The following is a 6,000-nucleotide window of genomic DNA, read 5'->3' as shown; positions in this document are numbered from 1 at the left end:
TAACACACCGGGTCTGGGGACCACGCTTCTTGTGTGGACCTATACTGCCCTAGGTGTGAGCTTCCATAACACACCGGGTCTGGGGACCACGCTTCTTGTGAAGTCCACGGTGCCAGAGAGGATGGGTGAAATATGATACCCTGCTTCTGCCAGATGCAAAATAGCATTTTGAGGTAAAAATCAGATATTGTGTGTAATTACACTACCCTTTGGTTAAGAGCATTTGATAATGAGGTACCATAGGGGTAATTGATATCTGACCTATCTTTTCCCGGTGAGGTTTTGTATATCTCCTGGAATTGAATACTCAATTTGTCTGTGTCCGTCTTTATGTGTGATCAATTTTCATGGGTGAATCTTAGACCTTGAGTCAATTTTAATAGATAGAATTAAAAGCTAAATTTTAACTTTATTGCCATTTGCTGTACACTGAGGAAAAAATGAAGGTTCAAAAATAAAAATCGTTTGTAGCAGGAAAGGGTTAACAGTGTAACTGGAACATGGGCCCTATGCTGTAATGTTGTAGTATAAAATAAAATCCCTCTAATAGCAGCACCTCTCTTTCTTTTCTTTCTTTCTCTGTCTCTTTTTTTTCTCTCTCTCTTTCTTTTTTGTCTTTCTGGATTTCTTTCTATCTTTCTTCTCTCTCTCTTTCTTTCTTTCACTCTGTTTCTTTCACTCTTTTTTTCTTTCTATTTCTTTCTTTCTCTTTCTTTCTCTCTTTCTTTATTCCTGTCTTTCTTTTTTCTACCTTTCTCTATTGCTTTCTTTCGCTCTCTCTTCGTTTCCTTCTCTTTCTGTCTCGCTTTCTCTCTCTTTTTTCTATTTCTTTTTCTCTTTCTGCCTCTTTCTTTCTACCTATTTTCTTTCTTACTTTATTTCTATATCTTTCTTTGTCTTTCTGTATTTCTCTTTTTTCTCATTGTTTTGCTCTGTCTTTCTTTAGCTCTTTATTTCTTTTTCTTTCTCTCTCTTTTGCTCTTTATTGTTTTCTTTTTTCTTCTTTCTCTCTTTCTTTCTTCCTTTGTCTTTCTAAATTTTCTTTCTCTTTCTTTCGCTTTCTCTTTCTTTCCACCTCTTTTTCCGCTCTCTTTCTTTCCACCTCTTTCTTTCGCTCTCTTTCTTTCTTTCTCTATCTTTCTTTCACTCTCTTTCTTTTCTATCTCTCTATCTTTGTCTTTCTGTATTTCTTTATTTTTCTCTTTCTTCCTTTGTTTTTCTAAATTTATTTCTTTCGCTCTCTCTTTCTTTCCACCTCTTTTTTTGCTCGCTTTCTTTTTTTTTTCGCTCTTTTTCTTTCCTTTTCTATCTCTTTTTTTTTTTCTCTCTCTCTCTTTGTCTCTCTTTCTTTCTCTCTTTCTTTCTTTCCAGTTGTATCCACCAGGTGGCGCTCAGTGACCTCATATTTTTTCTTGCAGTTCTGTCTAAGTCTAGCAGGTGGCGCGCAGTGATATTTCTTTGTGCAGTTCTGTCTGAGTCCAGCAGGTGGCGCGCAGTGATATTTCTTCGTGCAGTTCTGTCTGAGTCCAGCAGGTGGCGCACAGGGATTTTTTTTTGCAGTTCTGTCTGAGTCCAGCAGGTGGCGCTGGGACCTATTATCCTCATCACAAGACATGAGACTGGAGGAACAAGCAGCAAGAAGGGGGAGGTTGTTGCAGGATGCAGCAGCAGTAACAGCAGCAGCAGCAGCAGAAAAGATGGATGTGATGTAAATGGCAAACCTAAAGCAGGGACCCCTACAAGGATTCTTGTGCACAAAGCTGTCCTCGTCTCCAGGCTGAACTGCTCTTCAAGAAAAGACAGCCCCATTTGCAAAAAAAAAAATCCCACAAAAAAGGATATTTGCCTAAGAGACAGCTGGATGTAAGGCTGTGACATCTGCCTGTTCCTCTCCTTTGTGTGATTCCCAGGAGAGGAGACATCACAGAGACGGCTCTTCTGCCTGATGGAGAAGACGGAGGAGCCCAGTGTCCGGCGGTCCATGGATGGGGAGATGTAGGGATCCTTGTTTTCACATTTCCTCGCCCTCCGTCCACTGTTGCATTTTTGATCCTAATTCCCTATTAAGCTGCGGAGGGATGTTGGTCCATACGTGGTGGGCTCTGAACATGCTGATTATTTTCCTTGGGCTTCTGTCACGAGTCGTGCCTGATTGAGGACACCAGATCCAGGCTTTGGGAGGAATTACATCCTGTTCTTTGATTAAAAGAAAAAAAAAGAAAGAAACAACAGATTGCAAACGGGGGGGGGGGGGACGCGAGCAAAGACGAGAGGAGAACATATGATCAGGAGAAGAACCGCATCTTCCTCCTGCTGAGGAACCCGCCATGCACCTGTCCTGGAGGATCCGATAGGGGGCTTGGATTAGGCGGTGGTGACCATGGGTCTCTAGTCCTTGTCCTTCTACTGAAGAAACATCTGGCCTGGCATTGAGGACCTTCGAAGGGGGCTACCCTAGATACCTATGGATGTGGCAAGGTGTCTCGACTAATCTAAAATCCAGTTTTGGGGCCTGAAGACGTTGGCATGGACTCGAAGGAGAGGGGAGCGTAACCTGAAGAAGATGAGTGTCGGCCATGGCTGATGGTCTTCAATAAGCCATGGACCTTCAATCTCTGGTCTGAAAAGTTCTGACATCATTCGAAAGGCGATCTACCGGCAATATCATTTATGGCAAAGATGCCCAGGAACCGGGCCTTTTCGGAGCCCGAGTACTCAGCCGAGTATTCGGCGGACTATTCGGTCAGCTTGCCCTCTGACCCGGAGCATGGCGTGGGGCGGACACATGAAGTGACGGTCCGAAGCTCGGGCTGCTGCCTCTGCTTGCCGAGGTTTATGCGGCTGACGTTTGCGCCGGAGTCATTGGAAAACCTTTATCAGACCTATTTCCGCCGGCAGCGCCACGAGACGTTGCTGGTCCTGGTGGTCTTCGCCGCTCTTTTTGACTGCTACGTCATCGTTATGTGCGCCGTGGTGTACACCCAAGACAAGTTGGCTTCGACCTTGGTGGCCGCCATCGGGCTGTTGGCGCACCTTCTTCTGTTTGTCTTATGCAAGTTTGGGTTGCTACCGGACCGTATTTCCCGCAAGTTTGTCCCCTACATCCTTTGGATATTGATCGCCGCTCAGATTTTTTCTTACCTTGGCCTTAACTTTGCCCGTTTCCACGAGGCCAGTGACACGGTCGGCTGGCAGGCCTTTTTTGTGTTTTCGTTCTTCATCACGTTGCCCCTGCGCCTCACCCCCATTGTCCTCATCACCACCGTGTCCTGTGGGATACACACGTTAGTGCTGGGAGTCACCATCGCCCAACAGCAACAGGGTTCAATGGATACCAACGCCCTATTACGCCAGGTAAGTGCCCGGCTAAGGCCAACTGGAGGTACCGATGGATTCACTGGGTGGGGTTGAAAACCATTTACACCAGGGAGGTCCAAAACTTTACTAGATTTGGGCTCCAAACTCTAATCCTGGGGCGCCCTTCCTTACATGTCCAGAGACCATGGTATATAGATGGTTGATTAGGAATCTATGGATGTCCTCTGTGTTGGAAAATTCTGTCCAAAATGGAGCCCGTAGTGTAGCACAAACTGTTTTCTCCTCAATAAACTTTATGAAACAGTTCCAGGGGGCCCCATATGCTCTTTAATATATACTTCTGGTCACCCCCTTAATATATATTCATGCAATACATAAGTCATGTAAGTTAACGTCACGTAATTTGATCCTTTGGACAGATTAATACAGCTACAGGCAAAATTGACTCCTTGTGGGCGGTTCTTGGATTAAGCCCCACCCATGAGGATGCTCTTGATATAGAATTCTTTATATAGATGCTGATGAACCAGGCAATTCCTCTCCCTCAAAGTTCCAAAATGATCAGTGATATTCTGAGTTGTTTTATAGTACATATTGGGAAGAGTATGATGACTATTGCTATGTTACATTTTGAGAGCCCATTAGGTTTGGAAACTCTTCAATATTACAGGTGTAATAATTAGAGGGAGAGCACCTCTTTATCTTCTAGCTATTGACGGGTTGGGGTCTCCCCTGTGGTCTCTTGTTAGTTATTTTCAGTAACGGTCCTCGTCCTTTATGGAGCCCCCCCGGATTTTTTACCTGCTGACCTTATAATAGTGCTGGAGCTTTATAAGAGGAACGTCCGTCATATTACAAGTGTGTGAAAAATGGTTCCCAACACTCAAGATATGTGACAAAAGAATAGTGATCTAGGCTAGGGCACAAGAAGGATTCTCCAAACTTAATGGAACATTGCAGACACAGCTTGAGATGGCGGATAACAGGGAGCAATAGACTGTATTCACCTGTTGAGCAGGAAATCCCTCTGATGTGGTGAGCACTCTCCTGTCCTGAAATCCTCTGCGCTGCTGGATACCCTGCACCCTAAACTATTTAAATCTATTTATCAATTCTACCTTCAGCGCGTTGTGCAAAAGGAAATCAAGATACTTATCTGCCAGTTACTTTCCAGTTTGAAATGGCTGATAACAGGGAGTAAGAGATTGTACTCACCTGTCCTACAGTCTCTTCAAAAGTAATGGCTGATAACAGGGAGTAATAGATTGTAGTCACCTGTTCTAGAGTCACTTCTCCCCAGTAATGGCTGATAACAGGGAGTAATGGATTGTAGTCACCTGTCCTACAGTCTCCTCCGCCAGTAATGGCTGATAACAGAGAGTAATAGATTGTAGTCACCAGTCCTACTGTCTCCTCCTCCAGTAATGGCTGATAACAGAGAGTAATAGATTGTAGTCACCTGTCCTACAGTCTCTTTCCTCAGCAATGGCTGATAACAGAGAGTAATAGATAATATTTATTCATTTATATAGAGCTGTTAATTCCTCAGCGCTTTACATACCTGAGTAGCACTGTCCCCATTGGAGCTCACAATCTAGAGTCCCTAGCTATATGTCTTTGGAAACCCACAGCAACACGGGGAGGACATACAAACTCCTTGCAGATGTTGTTCTTGGTGGGATTTGAACCCAGGACCCCAAAACTGCAGTGCTAACCACTGAGCCACCTGTCTTACAGTCTCCTCCCCCAGTAATGGCTGATAACAGGGAGTAATAGATTGTAGGCAGCTGTTCTATAGTCACTTCTCCCCAGTAATGGCTGATAACAGGGAGTAATAGATTGTAGTCACCTGTCCTACTGTCTCCTCCCCCAGTAATGGCTGATAACAGGGAGTAATAGATTGTAGTCACCTGTCCTACTGTCTCCTCCCCCAGTAATGGCTGATAACAGGGAGTAATAGATTGTAGTCACCTGTCCTACTGTCTCCTCCCCCAGTAATGGCTGATAACAGGGAGTAATAGATTGTAGTCACCTGTCCTACTGTCTCCTCCCCCAGTAATGGCTGATAACAGGGAGTAATAGATTGTAGTCACCTCTCCTACAGTCATGTCCTCCATTAATGGCTTATAACAGGGAGTAATAGATTGTACTCGCCTATCTTACAGTGTCCTACTCCAGTAATGGCTGATAACAGGGAGTAATAAATTGTAGTCACCCATCCTACAGTGTCTTCCCAAGTAATGGCTGATAACAGGGAGTAATAGATTGTACTCACCTGTCCTACAGTCTCCTCCCCCCTGTAATGGCTGATAACAGGGAGTAATAGATTGTACTCACCTGTCCTACAGTCTCCTCCCCCAGTAATGGCTGATAACAGGGAGTAATAGATTGTAGTCACCTGTCCTACAGCCTCCTCCCCCAGTAATGGCTGATAACAGGGAGTAATAGATTGTAGTCACCTGTCCTACAGTCACGTCCTCCATTAATGGCTGATAACAGGGAGTAATAGATTGTACTCGCCTGTCTTACAGTGTCCTACTCCAGTAATGGCTGATAACAGAGAGTGATAGATTGTAGTCACCCGTCCTACAGTGTCTTCCCAAGTAATGGCTGATAACAGGGAGTAATAGATTGTAGGCAGCTGTTCTACAGTCACTTCTCCCCAGTAATGGCTGATAACAG

The 6,000-nt window shown here is 44.5% G+C and overlaps 1 protein-coding gene across 1 annotated transcript in view; it reads left to right on the top strand.

Moving 5' to 3' along the window:
* The first annotated feature begins 1,604 nt into the window (after positions 1 to 1,604).
* LOC142297046 (adenylate cyclase type 3-like) overlaps positions 1,605 to 6,000 on the top strand; it is a 176,166-nt gene continuing 171,770 nt past the window's right edge. Inside the window, exon 1 of the mRNA XM_075341279.1 lies at positions 1,605 to 3,354. Coding sequence (XP_075197394.1) covers positions 2,671 to 3,354 — 684 coding nt within the window. The 5' untranslated portion in view covers positions 1,605 to 2,670. The remainder of the gene's footprint in view (positions 3,355 to 6,000) is intronic.

Source organism: Anomaloglossus baeobatrachus, chromosome 3, assembly GCF_048569485.1.
Source record: "Anomaloglossus baeobatrachus isolate aAnoBae1 chromosome 3, aAnoBae1.hap1, whole genome shotgun sequence".
NCBI lineage: Eukaryota > Metazoa > Chordata > Amphibia > Anura > Aromobatidae > Anomaloglossus > Anomaloglossus baeobatrachus.
The sequence above is the reverse complement of the archived record's forward strand: the minus strand, read 5'-3'. Positions and strand labels throughout refer to the sequence as shown.